A 14,053-nucleotide genomic window follows, 5' to 3' on the forward strand; every position below is an offset into this window, starting at 1 on the left:
GTCTTATAACAAAGAATGACTGTGTATGTGCAGGATTAATTAAAGAAGATACAGTATATGCACCAGTCTACACTAGCTCCCAATTATGAGCTTGATGCTGTACACCTGTGCAATCTGCTACTGGATGGTGTAGATGACAACGTTTCAGCTGCAGTACATAAGTCACGCAGCTGACATGGAGTGAATGCATGACGTATGTATGAGCCCCCTGCATTTCATCACGAAATTACGCGTTTGCAAGTCCGGTCTTAGGGAGCCACCATCTTGCCCAGTGGGGTGCGCTTGGGTGTGGCCATAATCAGATTATGACGCGTCCAAGCGCACCTCAACCGAGCAGGATGACAGTGCCCTGAAGCCGGACTTGCAAACATGCATAGAAGCTCTCCACAGGGGTACCAGTTAAAGCTACCCACTCCTGCTCATACTATTGCCAGTTAGTCATTGCGAGGGTAAGGTATAGTGTTGGCATGCTTTGCCCTCCATTTGGCACCAGCAAAAATTTAGTGTACTTTGAGCTTACAAGTAAATTCAGATGACACATTATGTGCAGTGTATTACCTGTGAATTGAACAAGCCTAGCAAACATTAGTAGACCCACTGCACATGTGTCATCCGACTTTACCTGTAGGGTCGAGGCAAGGGCAAACCCTCCTCCACCACCCTACATTGAAGCACCAGATGCAAAGGCAGATATGCACCCATGCACAAGCGTGATGGGTACATTTTCCAGTGCAATCCACTTATAACGATACCACATATAACGATATACCGCTTATAACGATCAGTTTATAAAGTTTCTAGACTAAAAATGACCAGTTTCTAGTCCAGATACAACAATAATCGGTTATAACGACTGCAACTTTGGGTTTTCTCATTATTGTTATAAGTGGATTGCACTGTACATGCTTCCGTCACACTTGCTGGAAGTTGAAAGTACTGCGGTACCTCACTGCAGAATGGGATGAACTGAAGAGAAGCATTGTTTTTGTTTTAGTGTTTAACTAAGGAAAGGGAAAACATGGCGGGCTTATTCTGCTATGCCTTAGGGCTAAGTAAAGGAATGAGAAACTTAAAGAAGAAAGTTGAGTTCATTACTTGGTGTTCTCAAAAGACAAGGAACACCACACCGATTTGTAAAGCAAGCAACACCAAATCAATTATTGTAAATCAAGAAAGAAGAGGGCAAGAAGGAGGGGGTGATTCAACTAGGATTCAATAAAAGCCGCTGATCTGGCTAGGCCCCTTGGCAATGGTTTTGCTAGTAGATTTTTATTTACAAAAAGAAAAAAGAAATACATTGGTTACAATGCCAATGCTGGATCAGACTGAGGCACATTATTCTTCATTATTTTCCTTGCCTCACCTCATATCTTTGGTGTCATGGAAAAATTAGATTATTTATGCCACATAATTTGCAGCAAACTAGGGAAAGACGTAACCTGATTATTTATCTAAATTCAGTAGAGTAGGACTAATTGCAAAGAGCTGTATGTGGTTCCCGAAAATCTACTAATGAGGAATAGGGCAACATCACTCAGCATAAGATTCATGTATCTATCTGTGCTTCCTTTACAGAAATGGAGAAGGATGCCGCTGTCGGCCTAATCATGATGGCTGGGAATCCTGTGGTGTCCAAGCTGCGTGACCTGCAGATGGCCAAAATGCAGCAGGTCATTCTTGATCTGCAAGCAGACAAACAACGTCTCGAAAGGCAAGTTTGCCACCTGCAAGCCAGGCAGCTTAGTCTCAACACTATCCAGGAGCCTAAGAACTGTTTATATTATACTGGGCTGCCTGAGTTTTCAGTTTTTCAGAATTTGTTTAATTTTCTTGAGCTTCGGGCAGCCAAGATGACCTACTGGTTAGGTAACAGAAAGACAACTGGTGAGACCAAAGACCGCACACGGGAAATGTCTCTGATTGACGAGTTTTTTATGGTCCTCGTGCGGTTAAGGACAGGGATGGCAGGCAAGGAACTGGCCCGCAACTTCAACATTTCTGAAGGGCAGGTAAGCAAGGTGTTTGTTACGTGGATCAAGTTTCTCCAGCGACAGTTAAGGGTACTGTTACAGTTTCCGACAGTTGCTGAGATTCAGCCTAACCTCCCTAATGCCTTCCACAAGTTTTCTAACACGAGGGCTGTCCTTGATGGAACTGAGGTACGTATCCAGAAGCCGTCGTCGTTGCTTGCTCAGAGGCAGACCTTCTCGCCCTACAAACACTACAACACCTACAAAGCGGTTGTTGGATGTACACCCGAAGGGTACATTTGCCATGTTTCACAACTGTGGGGTGGGACTGTGTCAGACAGAATGATAGTTGAGGAGAGTGGGCTCGTGGATCAGTTGGAGTCGGGCGATGCCATCATGGTAGACAAGGGATTCAAATTTAATAGCCTACCACCTGGAGTGCAAGTGCACATTCCGTGTTTCAGGCAGCCGAACGAACCTCAGATGCCGGAGGAAGATGTGGCACACACCCGGCGGGTGGCCAGTGCACGTGTAGTTATTGAACGCGCAATCGGAAGGATTAAGCAATTTCACTTCCTTGATCGACCCTTCCCCATCTCCATGATAGATATTGCAGATGAGGCGTTTCAGGTTTGTTGCTTTTTAAGCAACTTTCGTATGCCACTCAGCCGTGCTGAGTAGCAGCAGGACATATGTGTCGGCTTCAGTGGCAACCTTCAGCTTGATAAACATTTTAGAATAACTTCCTTCTTGTGGTTGAACTCCAGGGTTTTGTTTTTAAATGCAGCACGTCAGAGATGGTTTTGAGGTACTCTAAATGGACCACAGGGTTCCGGAAAAGTTCTCACTTTAGAGCCATCAGTGAGCAGCGAGAACTCATCCGCTCGCGACCACGTGCTGGCGGGCGCCGCGCAAACAATATGGTAAAAGTAGGAAAGTCTCATCCGGGTCCGGCCACACCCGTCCGGCCCTGTCCCCCTCCCCCTCCGGCTTCTGGCGGCTGTTCGCGGTAGCAGAGAGAGCCGACGCTTTTGTGGATCTAGGATAGATGGCGCCACTAAAATTCCGTATAGTAAAAGTTTTGTCGATGATACCAGATTTTTGACGCATTTATATGCATTTTGGAAGTACAACATTTATAGAAAAGTTACCTTTTATCGAGCAGGTATTCGCACAACTTGCTATCTTTCTACAAGACTCCCCATTGACGTCACGCCGCGTGTTTCTCATGGCCGCCGCTCGCGGCTGCAGGTCGGGGAATACGTATTCTAAGTTTTGCCTCGCTAGTACGTGGCGGAATCGCAACATTTCGACGAAAGGAGGTGTGTTTTCTGTCATTTGTGACAAGGTGAACAATATCAAAAGCAGAAGATGCCAATTCTTTCAACGTTAAAATCGTTGCACAGCTCCTTTAATATTAATGTAATAGAAGGTTGTTTCTCGTGCACCAACGACTTCAGTTTTGGAATAATACCCTGGAACAGTAACACAATGCATCTCGCCCCTCTTTTCACTATTTGTCTCGTGCCCTTAACTCTCACTGGGGGACATCCCCTTTAGATGAGAGAAATTTTGCAGTACGACCGCTAGCATATGGTCTCTAACGTGCATCATGCAGTAGTAATAACACTAACGCATCCTGGTTTGATGCTCATAAAAATTAACGGGGGTGGTAATCATACCTAGGATCTCTGGGCTTTGTGACTAGAGCTTTCGCTTTACATGCTTTGTGCTGTGACATGCTATGCTCCATTTCACAATAACTTGGCGAACTATGGAGGCTGCGGCCCCCATGATCCAATAAGAGCGTCGGAGCAAGTCACATGATAAGACTCCATGGTTGAGGCCTCCGAGGCGTCGTTTTTGGGGGCACCGAGATGTCGCCAAAGAGTTGTTCAATGTTTCATTTCTTTCTTTTTTGTGCTAACTGAACTTGAGTGATTCCATCTTTATCAAGAATAAATATAAAAAAATTAATGAAAAAAAAAATTGACAAATTTTAATGATATTTAAACCGAAAAAGTAATGCGACATTTGTATTCAGTTCAATATTTTTTTCTTCTTGTAGTGCCGTGGCCGTTGGTGATTGCAGCCGTGTAATCAGCCGCTTGCAGGGCAACTATGGTCGAAAACGAAACCAAAATAAATTACTGGTACCGCTTTAGTGGCACAACTCTCGGCCTGCAGACAACAGCCAGTTCCTTGGTGCAGTGACACACACGCTTCCGCTATGTGGTTTTATGTGCCTCGCTCCGACGCTCTTATTGGGTCGCGGAGGCTGTAAGCTCCACAGTTCACCAAGTTACTATGAAACAGAGTAGCACACTTGGTCACCGTTCCCCCCTAGTGCCTGCCATGATTGTCCTTAATCACATTTGGCTGTGATCCGCAACTGGCATACGAGTTTAGATTAGATATATCAAAGTATTAGATGTCCTCACTTCATTATTTCATGTGTGTGGTCTTTGGTCTCAATGTCTAATGGGCTGTGCATTTTTTTGTATGATTATACATCTTGCCAGTGTGTTTTAGGAGTGCAACAATTATGACTATAGCTGCTTTTTACAGTGTCGATCTAAAACTCACCATCTTCCTTATGCAGTTCGGGCTATTGCTGCCTCATAGTTAGTGTGTTGAGTTCGGTCATATTGTGCATCAATTTTTACTTAAATCTGCTATGTGGGAAGTACATGAATAGATAACGTCAATTATCTGCTGTGCATCACTGTTCACATTTATGATTCTAGCAACTTTGTACAGCGTTATCTAGAACTTGCTCTTTGGCTTTAGTTTAGTATGCAGTTTGGGTGATTACTGCCTCGGAGTTTTTGTGTTCAGCTGGGTTATGTCCGGAGTTTCCTTATTTGAAAAACTCTCATGCACCAATCTTTGGTGTTTGAATATATTGCTTGGGAAGTACATGAGTAGCTAGTGTGAATTCTCTGTTGTGCATCAATAGCGAGATTAAAGTTTGAATAAGCCGACGAAGTTTTGGCTACTTCGGGTCTTTTTCCCTGCAAAGTCGATTGTAATGTTAATGACTTTGACACGCTACCTCAACAAATCATGTGTTAATACAAGTTGGAGCTAGAAAATCCTTTTTTTTTTTTTGTTTTTTACTCTGAACAGTTTAAGAAGGAATTAGCTCTGCTTGTTTATAGGCAAATGGTTTTCTATTTATTGTAATAAACTGTAAAAATGTAAACCACCACACCCTGTGTCCTGTTTTTCTGCAGTAAACACCATTCTCAAAGACACGGGAGTGGCTACAAAAGCACTGCCCCTGACAAGCATATTTATTTGGCTCTGAAAAGAGCCGTTGTGACTTGGCGAAGCCTCGGGCTTCATGCAGGCGCTCCTTCACTCCAGCCTACGCAGCTTCTTTTTCAGTCCGGGACCGTCCTCCACCACATAAAACCCTTTGCAGAACTTCTTGAAGGAGACGTAGTGGCCGCGAGCTATCAGGGCTCTTCGACGCCTCACACGGCCCGTTACCACTTCTGGGAAGAGGGCATGCTTGGCGAAGTAGATCAGCCCTGGCAGCAGTGCTCCATCAACGAACTTCTTGTCGAAGGCGATGGTCTCGACGTGCGTCGAATTGGCAACAGTCGTGTTGTTAGTCCAAAAAACAAAATCGCACCACTGGTGTCCGGTCACTGCCATCTGCCCTTGCACCTGGTAGAAGTAGGCGTGAGTCTTCTTCAGTCGTACCAAGCCATCCACAACTTCGCAGCAGAACTTCTTGTCCTTGCATGCCTCCATTGGTGTTAGCCCAATCTTCGAAGCCGGACACTTCACCTCCAAAAGGCCCTCTTCGTTGTCCTTCCTCACGATGCGGTCGGGCGATGCTGCAATGAAGCTGCACTCTGGATGAATGTGCAGCCCAGTCTCGCGGATCTCGACGGGAGTGTCGAATGCTGCCATGAGTGATGCATAGGCTGAGACGGCGGTACCCTCGTGCGTCCTCCCATAGCGCATGGCCTCACTTGAGGCATCTGGGCTCGGGTACAAAATACCCTTGACCAGGTACTCGGGCTTGACACACTTGATGACAGCAGAGAAGACTGATGCTGTAATCCTGCCCTGCCGCTCTTTGTGCCACCTTGGATTATTGGCTTGACCGATGGTGGACCGGGTCACTTGTTCCCTCTCTTCCTCCGTCAATGTTGGAAGGGACTCCATGTGTTTTTCAACAACGTCCCGGGCATTCTCACTCCACAAATCTTCATCATCTTGGATGGGGAGCACTGGTGCCGCTGGTCCAAGTTGCTGTACACCACTGTACAGAAGCCACTGGAGGCCCGGTGTAGACACACTGAGGGCATCTCGCAGTTGCTGAATCTCCTCAGCCGAAGAGATTCTCACAAGGGTCAAAAGAGCGTCGTTTCTTCTGCTTCACCGGCCTGTTGATCAGGTACTTGTGGAACGTGATGTCTGCAAGTGGCACCAGGGGAGCAGGCTTCTTGGCTGCAAAGAGAAATTTTGTCAGTTCAGTTCTAAAATAAGCCACATCTAGGTTTTCCATCTTGTAATCATGTTAATAGCTTATCATCCAAGCTGCTTTATGTAGAAAATGTAGAGTTTCACTTTCATGAAAACGAACACAAAAAGCATTGGCTGTTTGGTTCCACATTTATCTAGCAATGGAGGTGAGCTTGGCTAAATAATTAAGACAGCTTGGACGTTGGTCTTATTCTCCAATATATTAGGTACGAAGTAATAACATATTTCTGAGCAAAAGATTCCTATGGAGCCTCTTTAAGGGCCGTAGTGTACACACCTTCAGCAGGCACAATCCAGGTGCAGGGTATGTCGGTGCAGCTCGTGGAGCAGGCGTTGCAGCTCTCTTCAGCATAGAGCAGCAGTGCTGCAATATGTTGGCAGGACTGGCTTTTCCTGGAAAATCGAGGCAGTCAACCAAGACCAAATTAGCGGGATTATAGCTGCACGCGTAACAGCTCTCGATTGCCTTCGTTGTACACAGGCTGTCGGTGCATGATGGAGACATGCATCTTTTACACTACCCAAGCCAAGGAGCAAGCACTGCGAGCATGAGCGATAAACCACATGAGTTTGCTGCTATACTCTTTTTCACCTTGTGTTGTACCGCAGGAAAGGCTATACGCGCGAGCTCCTTGCTCTATGGCACATCTCGGCGGCACAAGCTCCCGTGCACCAAAGGCAACTGCCAACGCTATGAGCTCGCGCTTCTAGCCGTCGCTGCGGTACAACATAAGGTGAAACGGAGCATAGCACGATGGGGTTTGTCTTGGCCAATGTAACTCGCGTGTATTCGATGAAATGAGCCTGGGCGAACCGGGTATCGCTCCCAGGTTTCAAGGAGTGACCGATCTCGCTGCTTACGCGTTGGGGATAGCGTGAGCGGAACGCAATTAGCCTGACTTATAATAGGTTTGCGCATGACTTTTAACGCATGTATAAGCAAAATATCGCTCACCCAGCAACACAGCTGCAAGTGCCGCCGATGACGCTCCCGGTGCCTCTGGCGAACCACGCCGAGACTGTGTACGGCGCCTTCTTCATTGACGGCAGGCAGACGCCCCGGACGAGACCGATCCGGGAATCGTCCGATGTGTTCCATCGGACGTTCCGGACGTAGCCTTCTTCTTTGAAGGCCCATCCCCGGTGAGCTTGTCGGAGCGAGTCCGTCTTGCGGTGAAGGTACCGCCACACTTCATCTTGCGAGAGGTTGGCGAACGGCGGAGCGTTCTCAGTCCAGCCGTCGGGTGGGAACGGGAACGGGATGCTGCCGTCCTCGGCCATCCTCAACAGTTGCCGAAAGGTAGCCGAGCTACGAATACTAGGCGGAAAAGCGGCGTGCAAGAACAGTGGACCTCGCAACGTGTATAATTCAAGCCTAATGGCGGGCTTGTTGGGCGTGTTTTCATACGAAGAACGCCTCGAACCCAGTTTTCGCTAGTTCGGACGTCTCCCAACAGGTAGCGCCACTTCTGCGGAAAAAGGTGGATTCAACGAGTATCATCAATCGAACAACATATAGATATAATGTACGTACCCCACAGTGCCGCGTTATCCAAACAGGACTTGAGAAAGGTCTCAAATAACACAGCATGTCCAATATACAGTGTCGACAATCGCCGATAGTCACTTCACGACAATCGGACGGAATCCGTTGTGTTTTGGGGAACATCTAGAAGAGAGCTGCTTTTTCGCACAGCTTCAAAGCAACTGTACGAACGCGTCTATTCCGTCGCCACAACCCGGACCCGACCCTATCAGCTCTTTTTCGCGAAGACCCGGAACATAGCCGGGAAGGCTTTTTGGAGATTATCTCAACGGAAATAATCCTCCAAGAACGTCGAACTGCGTGGGTCGTGGGCTGCTTGACGTTCGCTCTCTTCGTTAGTTTCCTGCAAAGGCCGAGTAGGCTACGAGCCCTGGTATTCTCTGGTTCTCACACTGGAAGATAACATACAAAGGGTAAGCATCCTAAACAGGCGAATAAAGTAAAAACTTCCAAGAAAAGCCGGCGAACTCCGAATGCAAAATGCAGGTGGGGAGTCACGCTGGCCGGGTTTCCACAGCTCAAGCGGGTGCCAGAAATTTCTGGCTGATAGGGGTCGCTCGATTCGCAAAATGGCGGCGGCCACAGCGCTGTTTTTGGAAAGGTCGACCATTCCATTTAGCGCTCTCTGGGCGGCACCATTTTGTTCGACAGCAGCGCCCTCTCCACACATCCGGGAAGTTCAGCGGGTTCGGCGGGGTAAAACGAGAGAGAGGGCACGCGCCCGACTCCGCTAGCAAACGACAAACCGGGAGGTTGCCGTTCTCCATCTTTGGGCTGTATCGGCGGGCTCTACCGAACATCGAACTCTCGCTCGTGGTTGCCGTTGTGAAGTGGTTCGCGTTCTTAGAATAGTTGTGGCTACTCCAAAATCAGCCTATAGCTCCCTGTTGTTCTATTTCGGTAAATGATCAACTAGCATATATTTTTTCCGTTACTTAAATAGCAGTTGAGACAACCGGCAGTACTACCCTCAACTACTGCGTGTATTACGGCAGGAGAGCACGTTTTATTTATTATTTCAGACTTCCACTCACGGTCGCTAAAGGCCTACACCAGTACTAACTTTTGTATAGTAAAAAAAATACAGCAACCGGATTTTCTTTTCGCCAAAGAGACCGGCCAATCTGACACAGTTTTCCCTATTTTTGTTTTTTATTTCCACGCAGGTAACAGCGCAATTGGACCCTGTGAGTCTTTTTATCTAGCATAGTATTACACGATAACTGGCATACCAATATCTGCGCGTCTGCGCTTGAAAGTTCCAAAATGACGCGTTTTTAAACAGAGTTTGCACGCCAGCCGCACGCTAGCTACAGCCCACTCGGCGGAGCGGACGAGATGCGGGTGAGAGGGGGAGTGCATTTTTTTTTCTCTTTTACCCTCTCTGCTATGACCCTAATGGAACGGTCTATATGCAATGCTAAAACTCACTACTGTTTCACCGGCTTCCAAAGCCAACGAAACGTGCTGCAGTGCGCAGACGTGCAAGCAGGTAGGCGTTCCTTCGAACTAGAAAGGCTGAGATTGGCGTAACGACGAAGCGTAAAAATAAAAGTAACTAAATGTTATGAAAATATTAGAAATATAAAAAAAAAGTTGTCTTTTTTTACTTTTGGGCATATGGTCTGGAAGGATATTTGGCGGCGACTTTGAAGGTTTTGCTGGTTGTCAAAAGTCGCGACTTTGATAGCAAAATATACTTTACCCACAATAATGTAATTTTACGTGGATTTCTCACATTAGCTAGAGTCATTGATTTTAGACTATTTTTATTTTATTACTTGGTAAGTAAAAATGCTGCAATTGGCAGCAGTGATGATAATTAGTACACTTTTGATTGTCATATTTGCTCGCGCTTTTGAAATTATATCGTAAGCAACAAATTATATTAGAGCTTAAAAAATTGCGTATTCAAATATCTGAATTTTAATATTATTATTATTAATACAAATCGCAGCAATGTATGCCACCAATTAACGCCAAGGTTACGAGACACGCCATTTAACCATAATAGTCTTTCCAGAAAGGTATAATTTTTTTTTTGTTTTTTTTTTAGCATATGAAAAACTCTTGAATCGTTATCAAGATAGACAAACAGTCAAACACTGGATGTAATATAAAGTCCTATGCGTCACGCGTTGCTATAAAACACACACACACACTTCAGCTGTCTGACTCGGATTGTTGGGTTGTTGCAGTGAGTCTTGGGTTGTTGCAGTGAGAACAGCGTTTATTAATTTATACGCTTTGTGAACATATTGTAAAAATTAGATTTATTCTCTTATTCTTGCGGTGGGAATAACGTTAAACCAATTAATCATCTAAATACCCAAAAAGCACGTTAAAAGGCCCGCAGTTCATTATTTTTCATGACAATTATCTGAGCGAGAAAAGGCAGCGAGAACGCACAAATATCAGCACTGATTTTTTCAACAACTACAAATATCAGCCTGGATCGACCATGCATGTAACAAAATAAAGTTTCCGCGAACAACTTCTCTAACTAAATAATTAGGATGTGAGAAACATCTTGAGTTGTGAAAGAATCCGAAATTAAGACCTCTACCGAGATAATAAATCCAAAATAGAGGTTGGTTTCGGTTGCGCTCCAAAACTAAAACGCGCATCCTTAAGTAAATATTACGCTAAACACCGTTTTTGCTTTTAAGATAAAGAGGTGACCTGCGCTCGCCGCTCATAACACCCTAGCTTCCTCGTATTGCCAGAAATAATTTGTGTCGCCCAGTGAAGCCAGCACACTAGGCAGGCTCAGCAGCCGGCACGCATCTCGGACCCTCACTATAACCTGGGGTCGCGAATAGACGGTAGCGTGATCACGTGGTGAGATTTGGGGCCAGGAGCGTGTAGCCCCACTGACCATAGACGGCTGGATGGCGCATTGAGCAAACAGGTATGAAGCCACCGGAGGTAAGCGGCTTGTCCCGGAAGTGAGCGCTTAGCAGGCTTTGTAACCCTTCCGAGTGCTGGTTCCAAAAGCGTCGAGGGCGCTGGATTTTTGCTTGTTCTCCGAAGAGAGCCTGCTTGTTGCGCAGTAAGAGCGCATGCAGACCCGATAAGTATCATGGGAAGCCAATCAACCTAAACATTTTGAGATTCTAGTTGATCAAGTGTGAATATGTCCCAAGTTCAAATGCCTCATTCTCGTGATTTAATCCAGAACGGGAGTATTAAAACCAAATTAAAGGCACAAAAAAGCATGGTCCAAAATATTAACTGAATGGACTAAAAAGCTTCCCAGCGCACGCCCGACTTCCGGGACGAGCATCTAGCTTCCGGTGGCTTCACTTGCGCCAGGCTCGGAGAGCAGCTAAGCGCCATCCAGCCTCCTATTGTAGAGATAGTGTGTATCCCCTTTACCGTGTCACCTCACGCAGGAATCACACTGCTCATACATCATGCAAACGAGAGTCTGCAAACACGAGTCACCGTTTAGAATGTGCAAAATGCACCTGCCCCCCCCTGACTCCCTAAAAATTACATGTTTCTGCGTTATTTTATTAACCGTCATTGTTTTTCATTCTTTCAATCGTCACTGATTGACCGAGAACAGCCGGACGTCTCTGAAATGCGAGAGCGACAAAAAACATAATTACGCGTCCGCGACAGGACTCGAACCTGCAGTCTTCTGATCCGAAGTCAGACGCCTTATCCATTAGGCCACGCGGACGGGCGAGATCACGCAATGTAGCGACTGGATAAAGGGGTGCATTAAAGCCGAAGCCTTCAGGCCAGTAGCCGCATCTCAAGCACGTATCCAGGGGGGGGGAGCATCTGGGCCAACCTCCCCCCCCCCCCCCCCCCCCCGAAGTCTTCCATTTTGCTGGGGCCTCCTTTCCCCCCTCCGCCTCACAGAGCATTTTTGTCATAAGCGGTGCCCCTTCCCCCCCCCCCAAAACCAGAAAAAAAAAAAAAAAATCCCGGTTGCGTGTTTGCCGCATAAGGCTGGCGTTCCACTTATTTTACCTAAGTCCTGCCAAATTTTTAGCGGATAAAACGGTTTTAGGTGGAACGCTTTTTTTTTTTTCTATAATTGATATTTCTAGATGGAACTCGTGCATTTAGAGCTGGCTGATCACCTGTTCCGTCTAAATTTGTTCCAGTTACTAAAACTTGTTCCACTAGACTCTTCGCAGCCTTTTTTTTTTTAAATTGATATGCGACTTTCTTGCATTTATGTGATGAGTTGTGGAGACACACATCAGAAAAGAAGAAAGCGTTCGTTTTTCAAAATTTACCACTTTGTTAGAAACCGGGACTTATGTACGAGCCCCTCGTCTGTCTAAAACAGCAATCTTGACACGCGAGTCAAAAATTTAATTTACGCGAAAAATAAATTTTTTTTTTTTTAGAGCAATCTTGACGGCGCGCGACGCTATTTCGTCGGCTGTCAACTTCTTCCATTTGTTTTCTATTTCGGCATTGTGGGCGCGTAAAGGAGACTTAGATCGGCTTCGCCTTCACGACCGAGATGGTCATTCCGGAATGACCCGTGACGTCATGTACTTCGCGCGCAGAATTTCAAATAAATCTCTTGCCGTCAATATTGCTCTAATATTTTCTTTCGCGTAAAGATTATTTTTTGACACGCGTGTCCCAACCACACTGTTTAAAAAAAGAAAACTTATTTTTTTTTCGTTTCAGGGGCCCTTTAAGTGTAATAGTTTCCTATTGAAAATCGCATAAGTTTTATGTCGCCTGCTATGCGTGCGCCAATCGTCGTAATACCATATTAACAAGCAAAAATATTTGTTTTGCTTATTAACCCAGTCCGAGCTCAATTACGTGCCTCACCATGGACTTTCAAGGTACGGGGTTGAGTTCCCGGGGAGCTCCGGTGGCACGTTCTTCTAAGCGGCGTGAGCACCGCTTGCAGTACAGGCGACGTCTTTGGAATGGTCCCTCACGACCATCTCTTGGCCGAGCGAGACTTCGCGTCTAGATTGAGGGTAAGTGCCGTTATCGCCTATTTGATTGCTGTTGTTTAGGCCCTAAACCACAAAAAAGAAGTGTGCAACAAAATCATTATCTCGTTTGGTGGCGGGTTTAATTTTAAATGACCACTGGTGAGAGTTTGTTTACCTTTTCAACAATTCTTGTTAACCCTCTTGCATAAAAATGAGGACAAGCTTTTCCCTCACAGCTCTCCCCCATTTCCCCTATAGCAGAGCGGACGCCGGAGGGTAAGCAAGTCCCTCTTTGCCTCGTCTCGCCTCTTACGCGGGTTCGCTCTGGCAAAGTATAAAGAGATACATAACAGGATGAAGCAAAGCTAGCTTTCAATTTTTACTACCAACGCTTTCCAGCCGCGTGTCGTCCAGAGCCCAACACGAAAGGAGTTCTGTTTCCGTCCCGTGCTCTAGGTTTTATCCTTTTGTGTATTCGTATCTATCCACCAACACGCTCGTTTTCAATTATTATTATCTTTCTTAGCCTGGAACAACGTATAGCACTGCACATCATTGTATTTCAGATGCGAGGAATGTCTCTCATGAGTTGGATCGTTCTCTGACCACGCCGATTATTTTTTTTTAAATTTAATTTTCAACTATTAAGCACCTTGTCCCGATTTCGGAGCCCCAGCACGTCACGGTTGGCGGACGAACGGACTGGAGCCGTTATCTGCACGTCGCACCGCCGGAGGACCTTCAGGTCCATGCCCGGTGAGCAGACGTCTGAAAAGACGACGCTGCTCACAACGATTAAGCGATTGTCTCCAAGATTTTTCTTGCCGTTTTTGTCGGCATTCTAGTCGTATTTCCGGCGTTAATAAACTACGTAAATGTACTTTGTTTTCCCATTTTATGTCCGGTTTCTCGCCCTCGGCGATAATGTGTTTCGACGAATGCGCATACCTCACATCGTAGCCTTAATAAAAGTACCTTCGCATTTACTCGTTTGTTATATTAATTTAAAATGCTATCGGTCCTACACATGACCAAGGCAAGAGGGGATGATTGGCTTAGCATATTGTATGTCTGCGCTTCTATTTACTACAGGCGATAGTGATTAACTT

At 46.0% G+C, this 14,053-nt stretch overlaps 1 protein-coding gene, 1 non-coding gene and 1 pseudogene across 2 annotated transcripts; 1 reads left to right on the forward strand and 2 right to left on the reverse strand.

Annotated features, from left to right (window-relative positions):
* Window positions 1-1,911: 1,911 nt before the first annotated feature.
* Window positions 1,912-2,673, forward strand: LOC120851183. The gene has a single exon (XM_040223783.1). It carries the CDS (start codon window positions 1,935-1,937, stop codon window positions 2,649-2,651), a length of 717 nt encoding a protein of 238 aa, XP_040079717.1. The 5' UTR covers window positions 1,912-1,934; the 3' UTR covers window positions 2,652-2,673.
* A 2,657-nt stretch (window positions 2,674-5,330) lies between these two features.
* On the reverse strand, window positions 5,331-7,792 carry LOC120851193 (annotated as a pseudogene).
* Window positions 7,793-11,634: 3,842 nt separating this feature from the next.
* On the reverse strand, window positions 11,635-11,707 carry Trnar-ucg. Its single transcript has one exon. It is a non-coding gene; the product is annotated as a tRNA-Arg (tRNA).
* Between the last annotated feature and the right edge of the window lie 2,346 nt (window positions 11,708-14,053).

The sequence above is a fragment of the Ixodes scapularis genome, unplaced genomic scaffold (genome assembly GCF_016920785.2).
Source record: "Ixodes scapularis isolate PalLabHiFi unplaced genomic scaffold, ASM1692078v2 PGA_scaffold1__304_contigs__length_218370807, whole genome shotgun sequence".
NCBI lineage: Eukaryota > Metazoa > Arthropoda > Arachnida > Ixodida > Ixodidae > Ixodes > Ixodes scapularis.

What these genes read in the sequence shown, in the direction of transcription:
- LOC120851183 (XM_040223783.1), top strand. Translation starts at nt 1,935, where the DNA reads ATGGTCCTCGTGCGGTTAAGGACAGGGATGGCAGGCAAGGAACTGGCC.